Source organism: Ochlerotatus camptorhynchus, unplaced genomic scaffold (assembly GCF_037179485.1).
Source record: "Ochlerotatus camptorhynchus isolate MF236.1 unplaced genomic scaffold, CSIRO-AGI_Acam_v1.1 ptg000089l, whole genome shotgun sequence".
Taxonomy (NCBI): Eukaryota; Metazoa; Arthropoda; class Insecta; order Diptera; family Culicidae; genus Ochlerotatus; species Ochlerotatus camptorhynchus.
This window is the reverse complement of record NW_027040579.1, coordinates 1,241,157-1,265,673: the sequence shown is the minus strand read 5'-3', so window position 1 is coordinate 1,265,673 and position 24,517 is coordinate 1,241,157. Positions and strand designations below refer to the sequence as shown.

The following is a 24,517-nucleotide window of genomic DNA, read 5'->3' as shown; positions in this document are numbered from 1 at the left end:
CTAGCTATAATATTCAATCACCACCAATCGTAATCGTAAATCGGCACGCATCGTGCCCGGTAGGCCGGTCCTCGGTAGAACAGTTCACTGATTTCCGACGTTTCGTAATCGTCCAAATCAAACTTGCACTGGTGGGACATCGGACAGGTGCAGCGGTGAAAGATGAAACCGTAATCGGGACGGGCGTATCCACAGAAATCGTACGGTTTGCAGCGGTCCAGGGCTGTAAATCAGGAAAGAAATAAAAGTGATTGTTAATTGGTACCTACTTAGGTTGGTTCGCTATGAACAGTAAATGATCCGGAGATCCCGGCAATACAAATTAAGGGTGTAGTGTCGCTGTCTATTTGGCAACCAGGATATTGGCAACCTCTGTCTTCTCCACTACTTACCCAGCTATCGTAAAGTTGGAAGTTAAACCCCTTAGGATCGTAATTCGTATCACAGTAGACAGAATCACTAGAATGTTGCTGACTACGTGGTAATGATTGGAGTAAATTCCAAGAACTTACATAAGACATGACTTAAGAACCTGTAAAAATTTGGTTACATAAGACATATACGGCTAATCGACTACTAAGTCAAGCTATTTTATTAGTTATTTTTGGAAAGAATAAGACACTTATGAATTCTGAAAATCTCATTAATAAAGATAACCAATCAACCAACATCAAGTTCTCAGCGGCGCCGGTGGTGTAGTGGTAAGCGTGATTGCCTCTCACCTCAGCAGGCCTGGGTTCAGTCCCAGTCGGCGCCGCCGGGATGTTCTAGGCATAACATCTCTGATCACGCCTTCCTTTGAAAGGGAAGTAAAGCCGTTGGTCCCCGGTTTATGAGTTAATGGGTGTATAGGGATAGGTAGGGTCCAGGTATGGGAGCTGCCTCCCTGGCGTCGGTAGCATTGGTGCTCAGTACGGAAAACAAGATCGACGGATAACAAATCAAGGAAAAACAAAAAAAACAACATCAAGTCAGTTTATCCCATCAAGCAAAGTGTTTATTGTTTATTGTTTATTGTTTATTGAAAAATTCAACTGACAATTACTGTCTAAATGAATAAAACTTAAACTAAATAGTTACGGTCAACGGTACGGAAAAGGCCAAGTAGCCGATGACGAAACACGTCAGCTGATACATTGAAGTCGAACATATAAAAAAAAAAGTTGTTGAATTGCCGGCTGATTGCTCGAATTGGCTCGTGTTGTGTATAATTCCGGCTCCGTGGTTCCAAAAACAGAAAGTCGCGTTGACGAAGAGACCTCTCAGGGGCATACATATTTAGCTGTGACAGCAGTGTTGGGCAGTCAATGTCACCTGTAAGCAGCTTTCCAGCGAACATAGCTTGAGCGACCGTCCGTCTCACCTCTATTTTTTTTAACTTTATTAAAAAGATTTTTTAGCCTTAGGCTAGTTCATCACTCTAGTCACCTCTAATGGCTCGATTCCCAGGAGACGGCAACGCTCCTCGTACGGTGGCAAGTTCGTTGGGTCACGCCAGTTGAGAAACCGAAGAGCATATCTCACAAACTTGCGTTGAACGGATTCAATTCTAGTGATCCAGCTAGCATGGAAAGGGCACCAAACAACTAAACTTGACTCCAATAAGGATCGCACAAGCGAGCAGTAGAGTGACCTGAGGCATAGCGGGTCACGGAACTCGTTGGAGATTTTGAAAATAAAGCCCAATTGTCGATTAGCGCTGGAGATGATGTCATTGTAGTGGATTCTGAAAGTGAGTCTGCAGTCCAAGATAACGCCGAGATCCTTTATGTGCTCTACACGAGCGAGACAGTGTCCGTAGAGAACATAGTCAAACATGATTGGTTCGATTTTTCGGTGAAAGGAAATAATGTTGCATTTTTCTATGCTTAGACTGATCAAATTTCCTGGGAAAACATCCGATTCCGACGCGCCAATCTTGACATGTACATAGCGATTCACCAAGTAAGATCTGAACCAATCCACAGCAGTTGACGAGATGCCAAGTATTTCCAGCTTGGCCAGCAAAATATTATGGTCCACCGTGTCAAATGCACCTTTTAGATCCATATACGCAGTATCGACTTGCCATCCTGAATCCATGCATCGCAGACAGTTAGAAGTGAACTGCACCAGGTTCGTGGACACGGAGCGCTTCGGGTAGAAACCGTGTTGTTCTGTATCGATATAATTTTTGCAGCGTGCGAACAGGGCACCATTTATGATAATCTCGAACAGTTTTGAGCAGGCACACAGGGAGGTGATTCCACGATAATTTATGACATTCCGTTTATCTCCTTTTTTGTGCACTGGGAACAGATAAGAAAGTTTCCAGCGGCAGTGGAACTCACATTGCTGTGCCGATAGATTGAATAGCCTCGCAAGTGGAAGGCAGAGATTGGCTACACAACGTTTTAGAACTGATGACGGAATGCCGTCAGGTCCAGAGGCGAAGGAGAGCTTCAGTTTGCGTGTTGCGGCTATCACCATGTCTTCTGAAATGCGCAGAATAACGAAACTAAACGCATCACGTGGCATCCCAACAGTAGCGTCCAGCACTTGTGTTGGCGAAGCGGAGAAATCGTTGAACACTTGCTTGAAATGACGAGCAAACAAGTCGCATTTTTCTCTTTCACTATTAGCTGAGTCATTCCCGAGAAACATGGAACAAGGCAACCCGGATTCCTTCGGTTTGGAGTTGACAAACGACCAAAAACTTTTCGGATTCGTGCGAAGGTTCGCTTCCGTGCGTCTCACGTGTCGAATATAGAGAAAACGATTGTAATTTCGATAACTACGACTCGCAAAATTGAACAGTCGTTTGTAGTACGGCGAGCGAGAGTTACAATAATACTTTCGGAGGGCGGCAGAGCGTTGGAGACGACTGTATTCGGTCGGAGTGCTAACACCTGCGAGTACGCTCCCTGCGACGCTGAGCTCTCGAGTGACTCATTTGTCACTGCGACGATGCTGGAAGGCGCATGTAATGGATAGTTGTCATTATCCAGGAATGACTTCCGGTTTAACTCGTCAGTAGAATGTTGCGTGTATTTTAGCTAAGTTATAAATTCTGTTTTATCAGTTAATGTGCACGTCAGTTATTCCGTATATAGGGAGACCTTTCATTCACAGACCGAGTTTCTCTTAAATACAAAAGTGGCGACTAGGATGGGGTGCCCGCAATCTTGGTATCAGACAATCGAACACAGTTCACCAGCACTGAATTCGCCAACTTCTGCATGGCGAATGGGATAGAACACATTACAACATTCACAGTCGAACGGGCAGGCCGAACGTTTTGTGGACACGTTCAAACGCACCATCAAGAAGATTCGAGAGGGGAGAGGAGCGACGAAGCTTTGGACATATTTCTGCTTACATATCGGAGCACACCAAATCACTCCTTACCGCAAAGCAAATCGCCATCTGAGGTCATGTTTGGTCGCCAAATCCGGACATGCCTCGAGTTGCTTCGTCCACCAACAGTTCGTAAGCCAGAACAAACAGTAAAACCAGACAAACAGCCAAGGACCTACAGCAAGAACGATCTAGTTTACGCCAAGGTCTACACACGAAACAGTTGGAAATGGGCACCAGGCGTCGTGTTTCAACGCCTGGGAGACGTCATGTACAATGTGTGGATCGAAGACTGTAGAATGCTGCGCTCACACATTAATTAGTTACGAAGCCAAACCGTGATAAATTCAGCACCAAGCCAGTCAACTCACCCAGTCAGCAGTTGTGAACAGATATTACCATTGGATGTTCTACTTGAAGCCTGGAACTTGTCTGAACCAGGTCCGAATACGCAAGCTTCACTTCCAGCTCCAGTAACACCATCGTCTGAGCAAGCTTCTGCTCCCGTGATGGATTCCACAAACAATGTGTGTGATTCTTAACCAAAATGTCAGTTGAGCATCTCATAATAAATTGCCCTGCATATCAAACACTCCGAGACCAATACGGTATCGGTCCCAACATCAGAGACGCATTATCCAATGACACAGACAGGGAAAGATCACTTCTCGACACGACAACGAACGAACAACGGCACTTGGCCAACACCAGCTCTCTAAATGACAGGAAAAACGGAAGAACGACGACGACAACCCCGCATGCTACGGACATTGACCCTCTCTCGCAAATTAATCCTCGAATTAATCACAACTTCGTTCACTTCCCTTATGCTGGGTTTAGACTAGGCAAGTCAAATGATCAACTCAGTTGAATTCAATTGGCTTGAAAAGTTGAGCCTGGTTCAACTTTTTTCAATTCAAGTGAGTTGATCAAGTCAGTTGAATGGCATGGTTTACACGTTCAATTCGCGTTCAAGTCAGTTGAATTCAACTGACTTGATCAATTGACTTGCCCTGTCTAAACCCAGCTTTACTCTTACAACAGTCGACACAGAAAAAGCAAAAGAATAAGAAGAATAAGGTTGTATTGGCTATGAAAAGCAAATGCACCGATAAATGTTAATCCAAACCGAGGGGTGCGACACATCCAGATTATCTACTTTACACCATAAATCTCACATATCTTTTGATCATCTATTTACTGTGAACTATCTGTTTTTATCTGTGCCATCTATTCATCTACTCTCGCATCTTGCGATCCACTCACATTTTTTCTTGATCGAACCAATTTACGAACGAGCAAAAGCAGCAAGCGAAGGCAGCACACCAATTGGCGTTGACGGCACCGTGGAAATTATCTGTTCTAGCATAATTTGACAGTATCTTATTTGTATTTTCGGAGGAGTGAGGAGATATTACAAAGGTCACCATGTTTCACGCAGTCTGACGTTTTCTTACAGGATTTTCCATAAGAGTAAAGAGCTATAAAGTTACCGTCAACGCCAATAGCGTTTGTTTACGTGTGCTGCGAGTTGTTGCTATACACAGAAAATGCATCGTCGTAACGCGGTAATTAATGTTTCGTGAATCAAATATGATCCTGTCCGTTGTGAGGATGAGCTGGTGTCACCGACCGATCTTCCAATCGGGAAGCTTGTATTGCTGATCGTAAGTTGCTGTGCTATGATAGATTATTTGTGAAGTTTTCATTTTATTTTAATCAATATTTTTCAGTGCTACCAAATTCTGCTAGCAGCGGTGAGTACGCTGCTGCGGAAGCTGAACGGAAATCCTGACCTAGCCATAGGTTTTATCAAAATCACCAATCTTCTTTGAAAGTAATGGCTTATAATGTGCTACAACATGAAATACGGGAATTGAAAGATGGATTGAAAAGAAAGTGCGATAAGTTTCATTTTCATTTGACAAACAACACTGCCGGAGCGGGATTTTTGGTACGGCCTTCATCCGCATCAGCAATAACTGGGCCAAGGGCAGTCCAATGGTAAGCAATGGATCGCTGGAGAAACTGTCCTAGGCTAGTGCGGCCAACGGCTAACTATCAATGATTATTAAAATTAATTATTTATTTTTTCATAATAATTTTATTGTGTTGCAGTCGAGATAATAAAAAATAATAATAATAACTTAAGAACTAATAGTCTATTAAGCTGAAGCCTAAAGCTAACTAAAACAAGGAGAAGGAACGTAAGAACTGGTAATTGAAAAGTAATAAAAATGTACACCAATCCCAGTTTAAATACACCTGAATTAATCCACAATAGAGTCAACATAGATAACATGAAGGAGAAAGAGGAACTACAGAACATAAGTCCTCTCGTATTCATCAATATCGGATAGAATGATGTCGTTACGGGGAACTTGGATTCATACTTTTTCCATGGCTTACAATTTCTGAATTATAAATTAAGATATGATTCCCACTTATTTGGATAGATCTTTCAGCGTCGAGCAGTGAACTGTATGATTATCAATCCATAAAATAGTCAGACCTATTCTTCGAGTATGTATTGCGGTGCAGCTATTGAAAATACTCCAAAAAGTCTACCTCCCTCGTTTATCAGGGGAGAAGAATCGTTGACGTGTTAAAGGAGGAAAATAATTCTCACGCTCGAACAATTATTATTGGACAAAACTACTTTTCTGTTCGAGCGAGATAGAGTGAACAACAAACAAATTTAATTTTAATGCAATATTTTACGTTACACTACAAGCGCATCTTAATCAGAATACAATGAATAATGTTGTATATCATCTTAGATTATGAAATATGCACTGGAGCATTCGGATGAGAGATCCCTCTGGTTTGGATGTCCAAGTCGCCATGCGCACCATGTCGGTGCATGGGAGCCGCATGCGAACCTGGATTAGAATAAACTGCAGCCTTTGGATGAGCGCTGAAGATAACTCGTAGCTTTTGTAGTAGCCGCATGCCATCGATAGGACTATTTCTGCGAAAAGATTAAACGAAACATGGAATTAATTGTCGACCTTCTTGCCAAAAATAGCAATAAATTAAAACAGAATTCGGATGGTCACCACTCACTGCATATGTATTATCATTATTTATATTCAACTACAACAAATGCCAATATTATAATTACAGTTAATACCAGTGGTATCCTTGATCTTGATTTGCTATAATGTGCAAGTTAATAGAAAAAATGATAAAGTGGATGGTGACCTTACGATACGCAGCAAAAACACATGTGAAATCGATCATCGTAATTTAACCTGATGTATAATACCCAAAAGCAGATACAATATTACCTACATCAAAACGAAACATTTTTTGTACGAACGGTTGCATGAAAAATATTTTCATTTCGAGCTACGCTACGCCGGTTGCAGCAGTATGGAAGTAATATTCAACAACTTTTTTTTACTGTTTCATCTAATGTGTTGATAAAGAAGAATTTGTGTTGTATTTTAATTACGTAGGGGAAATTACGGCTTCGGTAATTTTTGTTCATTTTTTAACAAACGATGCTCTACAATATGATGCACCTTCATGCCAAAAATCAGCGCCCAAGGAATTCATTTACCTCCCTGACAATAACATATAAAAAAGTGCTATAGCCGTCATTTCCCCTAGTAGAAAAAAAAACGTGAAAATTGTTGAGTGTTGTGATGGTATCAATATTAGTTCGAAGAAGTCTGAGAAGGAACTCTGATAAATAGACTAAAATTAACTAATGCTGCAGATACACTTATCAGACAAACTATGAGCATGGCGCTATGGTACGGGCTGCTAGTAAGTGGATATGATTGACCGGAGTAGTGGAGTCGAGTTCTAAAGGGCCACTCACAATGACGTTGCGTTTGCGTGGATTTGAGTTAAGCCTTGGATCAAATTTACGTCAACGGAACGCCAACGTATCCATTGTGGGTGCCCCTTTAGTACTCGGCTACTAGAATTGAAGATTGATATCGTATGGACGACGGTCCCTGCTGAACCTTAGGGCGCTGAGACTCCCGCTTCATAAGGGCTTCCTGTTATCCAACGATTTGGTTATCGCTCTATCAAAAATGTAAACGACGGTAATGGTCTCTTAAAATTTGCAATTGTGATGATAGGCAAGCAGATTTACCGCTGGTACGTTATCGGCAATGTTGGAATGCAATTCATCTAGCTAAAATTAAGAAGAAATCGAAATCGATAACAGGAATTTAGCAATGCATTATTTTAACAAAATGAGACTCACTTGACACATTTTTTTTTAACTTCGCCACAACAGAACAACAGAAGTTGCAAAAATATAGCGACGCATCTTCGGCGAAAGATACATATCGACAGTGAGCATGCATAAAGGCGTAAACACGATGATCGATTCTCTGCGTCGATTTTTTTTTGTTAATAACTAGATTTAACGTTTCTCAGTGCGTTTACTGTTGCTTTTGAAAGCCAATACAACCTGTTACAACTCTGCATTGAACAAATTCTAGAAAATTGTTCCGCTTAGCTGTAGCAATGCAAAGAGAAAATCGATGAAGAGAATCGATCATCGCGTATACGCTCTTATGCATGCTCACTGTAGAAATGTTCATGAATAATGAATAATGAGCATTTAGTATTCATTATAAGTAAACATTGCGCGCAGCTTTTTCTCGAGTGAGTGAACTCAAATCCATCCGTGCACTATTGACGAGTGCACGGATGGATTTGAGTTCACTCACTCGACAAAAAGTGACACAACAGCGGGGCCCTGTTTACTAAAAATGAACACATATGTGTTCATTTTTAGTAAACAGGGCCCCGCTGTTGTGTCACTTTTTGTCGAGTGAGTGAACTCAAATACATCCGTGCACTCGTCAATAGTCTATTTATGTTGCTATAAAATTATGATTGGTTGCTTACCCGCTTAAACCTTAAACTGCTAAATTTGATCTTGTACACGGTAAGAAAAAATTACCAAAAAGTAAGTTCTTTTCACTCATCTCGGCACTACAGTGCAGGAAGCCAAAAGTATGTTTTTTTTTTTTTCTTTTGGTTTGTTTTCCATCGATCTTGTTTTCCGTGCCGAGCACCAATGCTACCGACGCCAGGAAGGCAGCTCCCACACCTGGACCCTACCTATCGACCCATCAACTCATGAACCGGGGACCAACGGCTTTACTTCCCTTCCGAAGGAAGACTATGCCAAAAGTATGTAAAGCGGGTCAAATTAGTTTTCATTTTACTTGTGTGCAATTCGTATGTAATTTTCCATTTGCTTTCTACTCAAAAGTAAATTAGTTGTACCCTGAGTGGTGCGGATTCAATCACTTAAAATTTTCAAGTTATTTTGCTTGAAAAATAAATCACAAATTGGCATCTATTTTCCAGAGAAAATTCACTTTATTACCCCTTTTGGTTGGTTTTACTTATCTATTTTAGACAACATTAGAAGGATAAAAAGAGACAAACAAGTTAAAAGTACGTAAAAGTGAACTGACTGCTGGGTATTTTTCTTACCGTGATGATTTAGAAGTCTTCTGAATGTAAAAATGATCCTTTGGCTCAGATTTTGGCATAACTGGCTCAAAAAATCATATCTGCTCATCGCTTCCTCTACGCATAGGCGTAGCCAGAGGGAGGCAGGGGGGCAAATTCCCCCTTAAACCCAGCAACACAAAGGCTTCCGGTGAAATGGCGTTCGGTAAAATGACATTCGACCAAATTTTCCATAGAATTTTTTTTTCGTCCCTCCCTAGCTCGGAACCTGGTTAAGCCCTTGTCTCTACGTCTGAGTATTTCTAATCACTTCGATCAAAAATATTGTCAATACCCAGAAGTATTGTCAATTATAAGATGCAAATATTTATGCATAATAAGAAACCGCGAAACACAGGTGCACGTATAAATTCGAATGCTATCAGGTGTGTAATATTTTGCTGTACGATGTACACAGCACTTTCGAATAAATTTACAGCTTTGGATGTAATTTTGTATCTGCTTTGTATTATTAATGTTTACTGTAATTAACTGTTTATATTCGAATAAAAAAATATATACCTTTATAAAAATGTTTACTACAGTAACTGTCATGTTTACTGGATCGGATAGCAATTGAATGTTAAATTTGTCATTCGTATTCTTTAAATAAATCATTGCTCTTTTAACTATATAATTCAAATATAAAAAAATACATACCCATATTGAAATAATGATTAGAACTGCTTTATGTAGGAGACGCACTCGTTGGGATAGTAAAATAACGCAGATAAAATCGAAGGCTTTTTCAGGTGACTCACGTAGTATTTAACATTTTTTGTTGAATTGTTGCTAGAAAAATCTAGCACATACTCTCCATCGCATTCTAGTATTTCAAAAGCTGTTCCTAGAAGTCCTATGCCTCTGTGTTGCACATCCTTAGGAGGTTTTATTGGAACCATCGGTGATGAATAAGAGCAATTTTTCCCTTTTAAGTATTTAAACCCATACACTTTCAGCACACTCAACATCTCATTCTCCTTGATAAGTACAAATTCTCCTACCACAATATTGTCGTACACTTCATTGGCATATTTAGGGTAGTGCCTTTCCATGTTGTTGTCCATAAAACGATATGTGCGATCAGTCGAGCATTTTTGTAAGCCAGAAATTAACATCCACAAGAAAGTGCGTTTTTTTACGTGAACTACTTTGTTCTGTTGGGTTTTGATTTTGAATACGTTTTTGTGGTTTATTGAATTGCGTAGCAATAACTCGCTGCCAACATTTTGAAAGAGTTCAGAGGCATCATGGATGTCATTGTTGCTGTTTTTTTCGAAAGTTTCAAATTCGTCGGGAACAGTGATGAACTCAACATCACCTAAACTGGTAGTTGGCTTCTCTTTTAGACTTTTGGTCGATACACTGCATTCAAACGAAATGTCATTAGCATCAACTCCTAGATCGATCAAAATATCCCGTGCTGATTGTTGGGCTTGCTCTACTATATCAATAATTTCATCGGTTGTCGGCATTTTGAAACTTGTATCATCCATTGATCTTTTCTTCACACCAGGGAATTTCAACGCTTGTTGGTTCCTGTGCATGACGTCTCTTTTGAACTGAATTCTGTTTAAACGGGATTCGAAACCTTGGATGGTGAAGTTTACTACAGTTGATTCTGTTGACGTGAAGGCTCTAGCATCTCTAAACGTCCCTTCGCAGGTTTGGCTTTGGAGTAACGTTGTGTTGAATTCGGTCCCGTGGTCTCGGCAGTACACAACATAATTTATAAGCGCATGTGCATTTATTTCAAGCCCCCAATAGGCATTCGATGTGATACAATTTAGAATATTGTTGAATTTCCTCACACACCAATTACGCCAGCCTCGTATAAGAAATAATGAGTGCCTGTTAACAAAAAAAAAAAAATAAGTAAAAGTGGCAATAAAAAATAAAATATCAAATTTTAGGCAGTCCTAGCTTATAAGTTATTGGCAAATCAAACTTGGCAGCCGTGGATAATAGAAGAACTATGAAAGTGATGATTTCAAAATTTTCCACGGGAACGACGAGTACAATCTTGACATTCATTTATTTTACAAACAAATTATTTAAAAATTTAATTTGCTATGTTAGTAGAAAATTAAAGGGCTGCTCGATAGACATATAAAATACAAATCGTATCTAATTTTTAGTTATGCACATAGATTTAAACTTTTCTACAACCACAACTCCATTGGCATACTAGAAGCATTTTAAGATTTCACTCCTGTACCTCACCGTGCAAAATTTTGAAATCAATATCACTTTCATCGACCATGTAAAGACATTCCCAGGTATTTTCAGCACACATATCGATAAAAGAAGCTTTTATTTAGCATCTAATACGACAAACACAACAAAAAAGGTTATGTGCTCAAGATATTAACGAAAGAGAATGTCGACGAAGAGAATCGATCAATGTTACTTAGGACCTAATGCAATGTTCAGCTTAATTTCTTTTATTCTTCATGGGGCAGCTTTTTTTTGCAAAGTGCGTGCGTATAATTTTTATTCCATTAATTGCATGTGTATTTTGTGGATTTCTATCAGTGTACTATACTATTTTATAGCAATGAATAAAATTCTTCCCTTTTATAATAACCTTGAATCATATAAATAAAATTTGTAATAACTAAAGAGACTGAATTGACGAGTGCACGGATGGATTTGAGTTCACTCACTCGACAAAAAGTGACACAATAGCGGGGCCCTGTTTACTAAAAATGAACACATATATGTTCATTTTTAGTAAACAGGGCCCCGCTGTTGTGTCACTTTTTGTCGAGTGAGTGAACTCAAATTCATCCGTGCACTCGTCAATTGGATAGTGCACCGATGGATTTGTATTCACTCACTCGAGAAAAGTGACAAGCTGCGGGCAATGTTTTCTAATCATGAACACTAAATGCTCATGAATAATGGATAAACATTGCCCGTCACTTGTGTCACTTTTCTCGAGTGAGTGAACTCAAATCCATTCGTGCACTAGTCTATTATAGCGGGAATTCATCTTGCACAACTATTCAGAAGGTCCAAAATACATTGATCAATTCTCTTTATCGAGTTTCTCTTTCAATCACCAAAGTCTTGTGAAAACATTTCCGGAAATTTTTGATATCAATATTAAGTAAAAATAGTTTATTAAGTACCAAGTACAAGCACGACAAGAAACGTATTTAGTGGAGTTATTAACGGAATAAAGTGTTGTTGAAAAATGCTAAATTTTAGACTGGAACTTATGAAAAGTTTTGCGAGATTTATGTTTACTGTTGTTCTTTTCAGTGTTAAACGTGATATTTTTTTCAGATTTTAAATTGACAATTAGAGAAAAATAATCACACATTTCGCTCAAAATTCATCTTTATTTGGGCCGTTCGTCAAAACCGAGGATTGAGGTAACTTGTTGCTATGTTATACCACGTTCAGACTACATAGTTATAACATGTTTTAAAAATTATCAACAGAGAACAACAATTAAACTACCTTCAATATAGCGCTGGCCAGACTGAGCATTTAAAACATGTTATAACGGTTGTCAAATAATTGGCCAGCGTTTTAGAAATTGGCTCAGATGAGGAGCATAGCCTAGTTCTGTACCTCACTTCTATTAGTTTTTTTTTTATTTTTTAGGAAAGAAAAATGGTAAGTACTCACCAGATATTATACACTTTCTGAAGCGGTGATAATTTTTCGTCCATATACGATGACATGATATCGCCAATCGCTCTCAGCAATGTTGCAGTACCATTGCTGTTGGGAATCTGGCTCAAACAGGAAATGACTCTTACCTCGGTCATTTTTTCAACCGGTTTAAACTTCATTTTATCTTTCTCGTCAATATCACTCATACATAGTCCGTGTTTATCTTTGGAAACAGTTGTTATGAGTTCCAACAAATGTATCCTAGATACATTGTAATTGCCTTGAACAGTAAGAAGAAATACAATTTAAAATTATTATTTGGATATACATATCAACAAATCTGGATTACCCAGTAACAACTGTTTGCTGGCCTTCATCAAACGGGTCCTCAATTTGTTTGCCAGATGAGTTGGGTCCTGAACGCATATTGAATTATTTGATGCAAACCACTCTCCAAAGCTATGGTCATTGGATTTATTAAACTCCATCTCGTCGATCATTGCCCTTATGAAGCGGGTATCACCGTCTGTCGCTTTGCACACTACTTGGATTTCTGCCTTCTGGAGTTCGCGTTTTATATGGTGCCATTTTTTTGTAACTGATTCCGTATCGAATCTATTGTCCGTACAGTAATATAAACAACAAAATGGTGCGGCGCCAGTAGCCATAGGTTGAGCCATTCCCAGTTCAACATTCATTGCAATTGGATAATTTCGAATATGTTTAATAATTTGTTGTGGCGTTGAGCAATTGAAAAGTCCTTTTATAGGTAAACCAGTGTTGCTATCCAGTGTGGCCACGAGACCACTTAGCTGGTCGGTGTCTGACCTATATTCTACCCCTCCAGAAATCCTCGTGGCATCTTCGCTCCAGCAGATGCTCAATGGGTAGCCATTAGCAACGAGGTATGATTTTAGCTCAGAGGCCATAAGTTGTCCTTCATTAAGCTGAGAGGCGTTTTGTTTTAGGTGACGTTGTAGTGTTCGAATGTGTGGAGATGATGCATTGGCCTTATCAAATTGATAGAGCTCTCTGCCACCTTGAATGAATCTATAATCAAAATTAATAATCATAAATGAAGCATTTTGTAAGGTTAAATAGTACAAACCTATAGGCATAAAAGTCCTTTTCGAGCGACGAATATCGCATCCCTTTAACTTTTGTAGAAGCAGATCTACTATAAACATTCAACTGTATTTTCAGACTGGCCTCCAAATCCGTGCTGCGATCGGCCACATCGTAGCACTTCAGTAGTTTAAATGCTCGATGGAACATTCATCATCGCCATCTTTTGCTTCTGAGACCAATTCCCTCAAATTTTCCTCATATTCACTGGATTGTTCAGGCATGTGAATCTCGTTCTGTTCAATGTCGATGTCTGAAAAGTATATCTCTTCGATAACTTCGTCGAAATCAGCCTCTACTACAGCCAACGGATCCTGAGTACTACAGTCTGCTGTGGACGAGCAGGAAACGTGATTGGATGCTTCGTCCGCTACCGTTGGACTTTTGAGCATTTCTTCCATTGAACTTTCGTAAATTACTTCCTGTAAACTTTCGTCAATCGCTTCCTGTGAACTTTGGAGAATCATGTTCGATGAACTTTCTTGCATCACTTCCGTTGGACTTATCCTTATTGATTTCCGATGAACTGCAGCCGAGCTGATGAGATCAGTATCTTCCAGCTCAAAGATTGCTCGCTTTCGATGGCTTTCTGATGGCTTTGATGTTGTTTCAAGTTTGTGGACATTTTTTATGTGCGCAACGAAGTTCGATAACTTCCATTGTCCGGATTTTTCTGGCCGACATGAAATGTAGCTTGCGGTGGTGCACAAAGGACACTTGATTTTCGCCATCATATCCTCATGTTCAATCGGGGCAACTATGGTTAGCGACTTCAGCGATAGTAAGAACGCTCGATGTTCTTCGGAACCATCGTACCTAGAAAACTGATGTTTTATAAAACTTATTCAAAGGAAATAAAACCTAATTACCTTTTTTCATAGAACCTTACAACTTGTTCACGGATTGCAAGCTCATAGTCTGTAACCGGACTGTGTTGCGTATGAAGCTGCGATGCTCTCGAAGCTGTTACATTCGATGTTTGCGAGGGTGTTTGCTTCTCCTTCCTAAAGAAATAATTGATTCCTCGCTTCCTAACTGCTGCTGCCAGCATCTTCATGATAGCTCTTTCTCCGGCAAGAAAACGAAAATCTGCGGGATTGTTCTCAAATTTTTCGAAGCACTTCAAAAGATCCCTGTTGGATGTTTTAATAGACACTCGTTGAACATCTTTTTCAATGTTGGCGATTTCGTGGTCGTCGATATTCCCCAATGCAGCGTTCAAATAACCCGTGTATTCTAGGGCGCACTTTACGGGAAGCGGGATCCTACCCACATCTTTCTCGGCTGCTTTCCAAAACTCCTCCTCCGGAAGTATAGGTTTATTGTATATTTATTTTTATTTTCAGAAAAGAAAACGTTACTTACCATTGTGACACTAGCATTCACTTCCTCACTTGCATTCACTTGCTAACTGTTGTTATATTCACTGCACTTACTTAATCAGTTATTTCTCAACTTCAACTTAGAAAATGGAGATTTTTTTCTGCGGCTTGAAAAGCTGCTACAATTCATTCGCTGCCTCGCCTGCTGTTGCTTTTTTTTCACTTTTATCTGGTCATTCATCTAGCATTTTTCCACATCCTTGCTCGCATCTTCTTCCATCTTCGGCAGCGTTGGCAGCGATGAAAAAGTAGATGCAGCAGATGCTAGGGAAAGTAATCTAATGAATGTACACTGATCTAAAAAAGCGGTTCGATTCTTTACAGAATCCAATTGTAATTTAGATGTGTCGCACCCCTCGATCCAAACGAGTTATTAACAAAAAAAAAAAGAAAATCGCCGAAGAGAATCGGTCATTGCAGCTGACTTAAGTCTGCAATAATTTCTTTTCGCTAGGTATTATGAAAAAATACATGGCAAATGTTATTTGGATTCCTGAACAGATTGCGATCTTCATAAAAAATACCTGATGGTGAACCAGAAGACTTTAACGCTCATCTAGAAGGCTTAATGTAAATCTTATTCAAATGATTATACAGTCACTTCTTTCTAATTCGACATTGAAGGGACCGTGGAGTTACGGAGATAAATTTGGAAAAATTTGTATGGAGAGAGTGGTCCAAGTAGCCTGGATTTCCATCGAGCTAGGGAGAAATCGAGTAAAGGAGAGTTCACTGTATATCCAGAAGATTTTATGGAGATGTTTGATTACTGATTTTGGCTTGTTGGACAATTTAAGATCTTCATAATAAAACCTGATGGACCAGAAATCTTAAACAGAAAAAAAATCCAGAGGACATTATGAAGGTCATTGATTACCTGAAAAAGTTAATGAGAATTCTGGTAACGCAAGAATATGTGAAAATCGGGATGTCAATTGTTGTATGGTTGGAGATTTTCAAAATTATACCAGATACATCTAAAGCCTTAAATACAGCAATATGAAGAGGATTTTATGAAGAACTCTTATCTGTCAACGTGACATTATGAGTGAATATCTGAGAGAAGTGGTTTGAATTGATGGACAGTTAAAACCTTCAATAAGTAATCATGACCAACCTGAAGTCATGAACAAATATCTAGACCTCCCATAGTTATCAGGGTATTTGTTCAAGATTTCAGCCCAACAATTCAAAACCCTTAGATAGTCTATCAACATACCAGGTTGATCAGAAATTATTCAAAATACAAGGGCCTCATAGCCTAGTCAGTAAAGGCACGGTATTACCAAGCCGGAGGCGGCGGGCTCGATTCCCGGTCCGGTCGAGGGAATCTTTCGGGTTGGAAATTTTCTCGACTTCCCTGGGCATAGAGTAACATTGTGTTTGCCACACAATATACAAATTCATGCATTGGTATTGGCATCGAAAGCTCTCAATTAATAACTGTGGAAGTGCATTTAGAACACTAAGTTGAGAGCACGCAATAAGCTAATATGCACTAAGCTATAAGCTTGAAATGCGAATAAGAAGAAAGAAGAAGGGATCATAGGCCTCAACATATTTATGTCTGTAGTAGATAGAGTTAGTGTGGAATAGAAATAAATAGAATGAAATAGAATTAAGTGAAGCGTGATAGACCATATGTAAACGGAATCTGATTGGTTCGGAAATTTAAAGTGTGGGGTAGTAAAGTGTAACATTGAGCATAATCGTATTTACCTAGTTTAAGAAAGTTAGCTCTTTTGGATAGAAAGCTAGTGGAAAATTCCATACTAATTGCACACAAGTAAATAAAACTTACTTTGACCCGCTTTACCTACTTTTATAGCTGGCAGACTGTTCCTGCACAGATGAGTGAAAAGAACTTACTTTTGGGCACTTTTTTCTTATCGTGTAAGCTCGTTGACGGCATATTTCGCTGTTGAGCAGTACAGTAGACGTTTTTCTCTCGCTCGTTTCATTCGTTCGATTGCGTTATTTCGCTTATTGTCGTGTTGAGTAGTGACGCTCTCGCTGACCCAACCATGGGTTCCGGTAATCCCGGAAAACGGTCTAGGCCTGAAGACAACAGTGACAGTGCGACAACTGCGAAGTAGCTGCTTGACAATAATCGGTTCTCCGTTCCGAAGGACAACAAGGCCGCTGAAGAAAGACATAATGCCGCCCTTCTACGTGAAGGACTTCCCTACCGGACTGCGGGGAAAAAATAAACTTTACATCACGTCCGGTGCACCATCCAGCTGTGCACGGAAGGATACAAACTGATGGTCGTTTAACCATTACAAGGCGGTTCAGACCATGCTGGACAAAGCACAGGTGAAGTACTTCTCCAACGACATCGAGGCTGTTAAGCCGCTCAAGGTGGTCCTGCGAGGAATATACGACATAGACACAGGCGTCCTCTTGGAAGAGCTGGTGGCTAATGGACTGAAGCCGGTTCAAATTCACAAGATGGCCCGCCACAACAAGGCCGACAAGTACCGCGATCAGCTATACCTGGTCCACCTTGAGAAGAACTCAACAAGTTTGAAGGACCTCCAGGGCATTCGTGTCCAGTTCAACATCGTGGTAAAGTGGGAGCGGTACAAGCCGGTTAACCGCAGAGTCACCCAATGCTGTTCGGGCATGGAACGTAGAATTGCCGTATGGCCAGCCGCTGCACCAAGTGTGGCAAGCAACACACAACCGACGCCTGCGACAGACTCGATAAAGCTAATCCCATTTGCGTAAACTACGGTGCTGCTCACAAAGTTACAAGCAAGGTCTGACCGAAGCGCGCTGAGTATATAGAGATCCGGAAAAAAGCATCGACGAGAAACCAGCCCGGCCGCAAGAAGGTGCCGGAAATGAATGACCAGAACTTCCCACCGGTTTCACGACGACCAATTACAGTGCTGCCAGCGCTACCACTCAATCAACGATTGGCTGCTGCTCGTGTCTCTGCTACTGCTGCGGTGGCCGCCGCCGCTCAAGTTCAAACTGTCGGAGCCCGTGCAAACCTATGTCAACAGACGACTACTGCTCCACAGCAGGAGGATCCTCCCACAGCCCCAGGGTTAAACGGACGTCAGGATCAAAATCGCAAACTGGAACACTTGCTCGCTCAAGAGCAAAATTTTCGAGTTCGTTGACTTCCTCAACATCGACATCCCCATCATCACCGAAACTCACCTGAAACCGGAGATGAGCGTATTTCTTCCTGGATTCCGGCTCGTGAGGCTGGATCGGACAAGCTCTGGGGGTATTGGAGTGGCTATCGCTATTAGGAACAACATCTGCTGCCGGCTGATACTCAGTTTCCAGCTTAAAATGATTGAAGTATTGGGAGTGGAAGTCTCCACACCCGTCGGCCCCGTCACCATCATTGCGGCCTATTTCCCGAAACAAGCCAATGCCAGGGATGGATCCGTGGCAGACCTGTGGAGGGATATTATCAAGAAATCACGACACCGTGGAAAGTTCATCATCGCTGGCGACCTGAACGCCAAACATCAAGCTTGGGGCAACCAAAGGCGGACTCTGAACGGCACCATCCGGAACAACAACCAGCAAGAGGCCCAGTACACCATCCTGGCGTCGGACGCTCCCACCCGGTTGAGCCAGTTCGGCGTGCATTCCATCATCGACATCTTCGTCAGCAACATGGAGAACATCTCCCAACCGGTAGCCCACCTAGAGTTAAGCTCGGACCACTTTCCGGTGGTGGCCGAAGTGGGCTCCTCTGTTAATCGGGTGAGTAATTATCTGAACCTTGATCAGAATACTAAAAGCCTAATCAGACTCCGTAACGCCATGCGTAGGCAGTACCAGAGAACTCACCTTGAAGACCCATTCCAACCGTCTAACCAAACTTATCAAAGCGAAAATGGTTGAACTCAGAAATGAGAATTTTGCCAATAACATCCGTTCCCTCCCAGACTGTGCAAAACCCTTTTGGAAACTAACAAATGTCCTCAAAACCGAGGCCTATTCCACCGCTGGTTCCACTGAATTGTCCTGACGGCTCAGTGGTTAACCTGATAACTCCTGAAGAACAACATCGTCAGCCCTCACGAAGCTGAGGCTGCTGACAATGTAACTAATTTCCACCAGGTTCCTAACATCTTTCCCGAGGAATCCGAGATCACGGCTGACGAACTGTTGGCTTTTATCAAAACTTCCAAAAACATGAAGGCCCCAGGTTTTGACAACATCCTGAATTGGGAGTTCAAGCATTTTAGTTCTTGAAGCTAGCTAAAGTAATCCCCATTTGGAAACCTGGGAAGGATCCTTTCTCTCCTTCAGGTTACCGACCCATCAGCCTTCTCTCAGGGTTATGCAAGCTATTCGAAAGGGCAGTCTATCATCGGCTACTAACATCTGCCGAAGATCTCAACTTGTTACTCGAGGAACAGTTCGGCTTCCGGAAAGGTCGCTCGACCGTCCACCAGCTGGCTCGAGTGACAAACATCCTCCGACGGAACAAGTCTATTTCAAAAACTTCTGCCATGGCATTGTTGGACGTTGAAAAAGCGATGGCCTGGTCTATAAATTGCAGCAGTACGGTCTTCCAATCTTCCTCGTGAAGATCATCCAAAATTATCTATCGGAAAGGACGTTGCCAGTATTTCTGAATGGCATTTCATCGGTTGCATTCAACATCGGTGTCGGGGTTCCACAAGGAAGTATCCTTGCCCCATTATATTCAACCTGGAGCTCTGACTGCCAAACTTCAAAGAGGACTGGACTTCCTGTCTGAATATTTCAACAGCTGGAAGACCCGTATAAACACGGCAAAAACTCAGGTCATCATCTTTCCACACTCTAAATCTCCGAGGCTTGTTCCGTCAGAAAATACCAAAATCTGCCTGAACGGCACAGTAGTGGATTTTTCCAAAGAGGTAGTCTACCTCGGACTAACATTCGACGGCAAGCTGATTTTCAGGGAGCATGTTGACAAAACAAAAACTAAATGCAACACTGTACCCGCTTATCAATAGGAGATCCACCCTATTCCTGAAAAACAAGCTTGCTGTCTTCAAGCAAATAATCCTTCCCGTCATAGAGTACGGGTTGCCAATCTGGGAGAGTTGCGCAAATTCTCATCACCTCAAACTACAAAGGACCCACAACAAGATTCTGAGGATGATCCTCAACAGTCCACCGCGGACTAGAAATTCTGATGTCCACCGCCTGGCTGGTCTTCAGACCTTGGCGTTACGGAGAACTGCTACCATCGAAAGGTTCAGAGATTGCTGCATGCGATCCGATCAACAGATCATCAGGGTTCTGGCCCGTTATGTAGGTTAAGCAACTAGGTTAAGTAGGTAAAATCACAAATTTATAACATGCTTTCCTTAAAAGCAAAATGTAAACTATTACAATGTAGAACTAAAATCAAACAGTAATTTGTTACAGATATAATGATCAAATATGAAGAGCTTTCGGGCTAAATCAATTGAAATGTACAATAAGTGTAAACCACAAGACAATAAGTAAATAAACGAACATTTTCGTAGTACTCGATCAGCAAAAGACCACCAGCAGAAGGGATAGCAGCACTAGTGGATCAACAGAGGGAGCAGACGATTTGTGGAACCGTGACTGAGGCTGAAAACCTTGGTCTAGTCACGACAGTGTATTCAAGACTTAATTAGGCATCATTCTGAAGATCGTTATCTGTTCTAATTTTCAAATCACATCTCTTAGATATTCTCTCAAATAGCAGGTTGCTCAAAAATTAATTAAAAGACCTCCAGTTGATCAGACATCTCCAAAAGTCATCAAATATTTGTTCAAGACTTCAGTTTGATCAGATATTATTCGGAAGATCTTCAACTACACAACAATCAGAGACGTCTCGTGACTAAAAGTTCTACCTGTTCTATAAGTTGAGATATTAACATTTGAAATGGGCATATTTTTTAGTAGAAAAACGTCAATGACTCTTGATCGGCGAAAGATATCGAAAAGCTCTGTACAGCAAAAAAAAATTGTCCCTTCAAAATATCTAAAAATTATTTGAAGACACCTTTGCTGAGAAATTTGAAATAAACTGTTTTTTAGAGACACCCTAACTCAATTCAAGAAAATAGCTCTTAATCGGTCAATTAAAAGATACATAAGATAATAGTTCTTTTGACTTGTGATTCTTGTGATTTCTATATGGGGTTACACTTTGTGAAAACAGAAAATGGAGTATGTAACAAAATTATGAAAGATTTTGAACGTTAATAACTCAGCTACCCCTGGACCAATTTCCATAATTTTATTACCATTCGATCAGAAATATTTCTACGCATCTGTTACATTATCGTTTTTCAAAATGTCACTATTGAAAATTGCACGAATGGGAAACTGTTCCTTTGATAATTAAAATTATAACCGATTGCCTGCGAACAGCGATTTTCCTAACACAGATTTCAAAGTTGAATTTCATCCGGTCTCACCAAACGGTGTTCATTCAATCACCTCTTGGTGAGTGGTGGTGTTCTCCAGTACACAACGAAAGGCTCCCGCAAGCAGCTAGCTATCAAGGCTGCCCTCAACCACTTGATCGAATTCAGTTCCAATCACCGTGTGTGGTGGTGTCCGGTTCTTGGCATCAGCAGCACAGCAGCAGCAGTGCTTTAGGCGCGTGGCGTTGAACATTGTTCTCCAGTACACAACGAAAGCTGCCTGCAAGCAGTAAGCTGCAGCCCACATGAGCATCCATAGAAGGAGGAAGAATCCGCAGCGCTATTGATCGAAATCAGTAGCTCTTCGTGAGTCGCTGGGGATCATCTATGTCAAGTGCGTCATACTTAAGAGTATAAACAGATAGAACCCCGCTCAAATTCCTATTCCTACACAAAATACAAGCTCGTGCTGCAGTTAACAAATAAGATTTATTATATAAGACCACGTAGTCCTACGTCACCATTGCGTAAAACCCCATAGGGCTGTCCCTTGTAGTTTTCTACAAAGATGCTTGCAATTAGCTCAGCTATAACATTGCTGAAGTATATCTTAATTTCTTCAAATAAAAAAGTTATATTTTTGATTTCAATGATAATAAAAACTACCCTAGAATTCATTATTCATAAAAATGAGGTCCGAACTATAAGGCACAACTTTGTAGAAGAGACTTTAAGTCTAAAGTTTAAATTCCAGGCTCAAAATATATCCTTCCACCTAAATCTGCATTCTGGACCACTGTGCAATGCTAATCTTAAAGCGGAAACAGAAGAACCGTTCGGTTTGTTCAGTGCTAGGCAGGGATGGATCGCAATTTGAGGATTTTTTCTTTAGTTCTTAATATAGAATGCTTACGTTAAATCCAATTGAATTTTTAATTAACCGATCTAAAAATAGATACTTTTGTACTATTAATCTCCCTATCAAAATTCAAAATATCCGCACCGTAGAGCCACACTCTGTGTTTTCACTGAAGGTACACTTGAGAGCGCAGAGTGTGGCTACGGTGTGGATATTTTGAATTTTGATAGGAAGATTAATGGCATTAAACATTAATGCACTGATAAGGCTATTTAAGGGTTGATCAATTAAACCCCATATCGAATTTTAAAATGTTCAAAACATCCAATATAATAAGTAATCATGTAGAACGATTGAATCCTCATAGATGATTTCAATGTCGATTTTAGTTGAAATTCATTACGATATTTTCATTAAAAAGTGGTAAATTTACCCCCAGATTACGGTACGCATAATTTCTTTATACTTGTTTTGCGTAGACTGCTTGTCGGTAAGCATCGAAGCTAGCTCGTTCCAATCATTATCATAAATGGTAGTAGGTATTATTGAATTTAATTACCAACGCAGCGATAATTGTCCACCACTGTCAACTGATGTCGCTCGTCGTTGATGTCCTCTCCCGTTTGATTCACGAAAATCCAATGTTGCTGTGTATTATCGCACTGGCAATGTACCACAATCGACATATTCTTGATTCCGTACTTCTGATAGAGTGTCTTCTTTTGCAATGCGATTTGATTCGATCTGCATCGTTCCAAATGCCTCGTCGATGAACAGAACTTCATCTGCGTCCGCGTGTTGATGTTCATGATATGACCATGCTGGGTATAGGTCACCGGACAGCTAGGAGTATTCAAAGGACATCGGCAGATCTTTTCCACTGCACTTGGCATCCAATACCGATGATGGACTATGTTGCACACTTCATTCTCGCGGCACGTTCCCATCAAGGTGTCCTGGAAATTGTATGGACTTCTTAGCACTTAAAGCACTACACTCATTCACTGACATGCTTACATAATCCTCGTAGTGATATCTATAGGTTTGGACTGCCAATGCCGAGGCAAAGATCGATAACAGTAGAAATAGGATTTTTGCATCTCCGAGCGGCATTCTACCGAATAACAAGATCGGCACTTTCAAACGAGCTAAACGCTACATCAAGACTGAGCTGATGCCAAACGTTGCAAATCGCGTGAATATTCCGGCTTGGCTGTTAGACTGTTGGAGATGTGTGCGTCTTGTGTGCTTGTAGTCGAAATCCTCCAATCTGAAATCTTCCAAACAGATGTAAACACAAACTGCTGCAAATCGATGAACCGCCGGTAGACGCACGAGATTTCTTACCCATGGTCGGGAAATAGCACACGTTCCCGTCGAAGCACATGCAATGTGAGTGCCAGAATGTGTGACATGGGAAATAAATTTCACACTGTTCTTTGGCCGGTTGGTTATCGCTCATCTCTGCCGACGTAGACCGCTTAGCACGTAGAGCGATGACTATAAAAAGATGACGTTGGAAATCTAACTTCTCGTGAAATATTTTCTTCGAACAGGTGGCCACTCTAGTTGTGTTCGTTGATTAGTTTTGGCTGACTTGAGTAGACATTATAGGTATATAGCAATATTTTGACCGGCACTGTGTTGGGTCATAAAGTATCCACTCGGCATTTAAGTGTGTAGCAACAGGGAATCCCATCTGCCGGAAAATTCATAATCTGTCTTTTCCGATCGATCAGTGCTCAACTCAAGAAAAGGGGAAAGAGATGGAGCAGAGGACGCGCAAAATTCAAACTGCGCGTCGCGACGGCGGGCGCTCCGAACTAGGCCAGTGATGCGGAGAAGTCAGTGTCAGACAGTTGGGAGACATAAATAAACACTCTAGGACAGGAGCAATATTGATTGAAAGCGATTGCTAGTGATTAACGAAATAATCTTGCGTCTTTCGATTCGAACTAGAGCGGTCGTAAAACGGTTTGCAATTTTATATTTTCGGTTTTAATAAAAGTGATTAGTTGTGGTGATGTCATCCATGTTTTCTGGATATGTAGGTACCTAGTACTACATATGTACACGCTTCGATTATTTTACAGGAGTCAGTATTTTTAACTGGGGTTTTAAATTGCTGAAAAAGTTGGTAAACAATCAAATGACCGTTATCCGACAAATTTTATTTTCTGTTGTTAGTCATAATTTTTGAATTTTCCACAGATTTTAAAACTTTTACCGAACAGTTCCGCTATTCAAAAGCCCAGTAAAACCTTACTGACAGGTTTAGTGTGTACATAACTATAATATTGCTCTACATTCCCCATAAT

General features: G+C 40.7%; 3 protein-coding genes and 1 long non-coding RNA gene across 5 annotated transcripts in view; 1 reads left to right on the top strand and 3 right to left on the bottom strand.

Moving 5' to 3' along the window:
* On the bottom strand, nucleotides 1–23,456 carry LOC135698536 (U-scoloptoxin(11)-Sm6a-like). Its single transcript, XM_065218563.1, has 3 exons — nucleotides 23,217–23,456; nucleotides 22,759–23,155; nucleotides 1–223 (listed from the first exon to the last, which is right to left on the bottom strand). Exons 1-3 carry the CDS (start codon nucleotides 23,310–23,312, stop codon nucleotides 18–20), a joined length of 699 nt encoding a protein of 232 aa, XP_065074635.1. The 5' UTR covers nucleotides 23,313–23,456; the 3' UTR covers nucleotides 1–17.
* The window catches only part of HIPP1 (HP1 and insulator partner protein 1), a 29,027-nt gene that overhangs the window by 3,694 nt on the left and 816 nt on the right, over nucleotides 1–24,517 (top strand). The window lies entirely within an intron of this gene.
* On the bottom strand, nucleotides 6,064–7,634 carry LOC135698538 (uncharacterized). Its single transcript, XR_010517492.1, has 3 exons — nucleotides 7,562–7,634; nucleotides 7,448–7,489; nucleotides 6,064–6,307 (listed from the first exon to the last, which is right to left on the bottom strand). It is a non-coding gene; the product is annotated as an uncharacterized LOC135698538 (long non-coding RNA).
* Nucleotides 9,507–13,385, bottom strand: LOC135698522 (uncharacterized). The gene is made up of 3 exons (XM_065218532.1): nucleotides 12,806–13,385; nucleotides 12,469–12,736; nucleotides 9,507–10,680 (listed from the first exon to the last, which is right to left on the bottom strand). Exons 1-3 carry the CDS (start codon nucleotides 13,383–13,385, stop codon nucleotides 9,507–9,509), a joined length of 2,022 nt encoding a protein of 673 aa, XP_065074604.1.

Excerpts from the sequence above, each read along its gene's own strand:
- LOC135698522 (XM_065218532.1), bottom strand. The coding sequence starts at position 13,385 with ATGGCCTCTGAGCTAAAATCATACCTCGTTGCTAATGGCTACCCATTG. Across the intron at positions 12,737-12,805 it reads CAGCAAACAGTTGTTACTGG|GCAATTACAATGTATCTAGG; the intron begins GTAATCCAGATT and ends TTACTGTTCAAG. Across the intron at positions 10,681-12,468 it reads CAGAAAGTGTATAATATCTG|GCACTCATTATTTCTTATAC; the intron begins GTGAGTACTTAC and ends TTTTGTTAACAG.
- LOC135698536 (XM_065218563.1), bottom strand. The coding sequence starts at position 23,312 with ATGCCGCTCGGAGATGCAAAAATCCTATTTCTACTGTTATCGATCTTT. Across the intron at positions 23,156-23,216 it reads GATATCACTACGAGGATTAT|GACACCTTGATGGGAACGTG; the intron begins GTAAGCATGTCA and ends TACAATTTCCAG. Across the intron at positions 224-22,758 it reads GGACAATTATCGCTGCGTTG|CCCTGGACCGCTGCAAACCG; the intron begins GTAATTAAATTC and ends CCTGATTTACAG.